We start from the raw sequence: 1,186 nt of genomic DNA on the forward strand, positions 1-1,186 counted from the left end.
TCTCTTTTTGGGTATGCCTTCTCTTTGCTCTGGACGACCTCATGACTGAGCTGGAGTAGCAGCATGTTGGTTTTCTAGAGCTGATTAGGCTCCTTGGGACCCCACACTGCTTATGATGAGCCATAGTGATATTGATGAGCCATAGTGATATTGATGAGCCATAGTGATATTGCTGTGTCAGCTCTACTAGCCCCAGTAGCAGGTGATTCATTTTCCTGCTACCTGTCAATCCACATGTGAGTGGTGAACTGGACTGTGTGTTTTAGAGTGTTGGGTTTGCACTGTTTAACATCAGTCTGAGGACCTGTAAGCTTTAGAACTTGTTGTCTGATATAATAAGACATTTAGTTAAACTTCATTCTTGTTTGTTTTGCTTGATTGTACTTTCAGTGTTCCGAGAACAAATATGTGACAAGTGCCTACCAGTGGATGGTTCCCTTTCTTCATCGTTGTGAGAAACAGTCGCCTGGTGTGGCTAATGAGCTATTAAAAGAATATTTAGTAACTTTAGCTAAAGGGGACTTAAAATTTCCCCTGAAGATATTTCAGCATTCCAAACCAGATGTAAGTAGAAACTAACTTCTTAAAAGTCTGTGCACTTTTCCCCCTAGAGTATTAGGTTTTATTTATAGAATTTTTATAGTAGGCTTTGCAGATAATTTCCGTTTAAACAGAAAAACAAGTGGTTGTCATTTTATTGTTTAAAAAGTTTTAACAGCATAGTCCAAATTTTTTGAAAGTTCGTAAAATTGTGTTTATTTTGATTGATTTCATTCGAAAGTTTGTTTGCCATCTACTATATTTAAGAAACTGGCAATACCAAGAAGACTAATAGTTGGCAAGTACTGAATTCTTCTATACATGACTTTCCCAGTGTTACCTCATTTAATCCTTATAATAATCCTATGGCGTAGATACTTTTATTATCTTAATATTACAAGAAATGAAAATCGTGATATAAAGTGAATAGGGTAATTGCCCAGGGTTACACAGTAAGTGGAGAAACCAGGATTTAAACATAGTATTCTAATTCCACACTGTGTCCTTAACCACTACACTTTTTCCTGCCACAAACAGGAAAGGGGAATGTTTCTGCCCTTGAGGACCTTCACAGTATTTATGCAAATCCTTAAGTTATCATAAGACATCTTGAAATTATTCCTTTTTTCTTTCTTTTTTTTTTTTT

At 36.0% G+C, this 1,186-nt stretch overlaps 1 protein-coding gene across 2 annotated transcripts in view; it reads left to right on the forward strand.

Annotated features, from left to right (window-relative positions):
* Positions 1-1,186, forward strand: part of NBAS (neuroblastoma amplified sequence) — a 466,664-nt gene that overhangs the window by 205,579 nt on the left and 259,899 nt on the right. For both annotated transcript variants that reach the window (XR_001005077.1, XM_011971446.1), the window contains exon 25: positions 391-564. Coding sequence is in view for 1 of the 2 variants with exons in the window: in XM_011971446.1 (XP_011826836.1) it covers positions 391-564 (174 nt within the window). In the remaining variant the exon portion in view is untranslated. The remainder of the gene's footprint in view (positions 1-390; positions 565-1,186) is intronic.

Source organism: Mandrillus leucophaeus, unplaced genomic scaffold (assembly GCF_000951045.1).
Source record: "Mandrillus leucophaeus isolate KB7577 unplaced genomic scaffold, Mleu.le_1.0 Scaffold122, whole genome shotgun sequence".
Taxonomy (NCBI): domain Eukaryota; kingdom Metazoa; phylum Chordata; class Mammalia; order Primates; family Cercopithecidae; genus Mandrillus; species Mandrillus leucophaeus.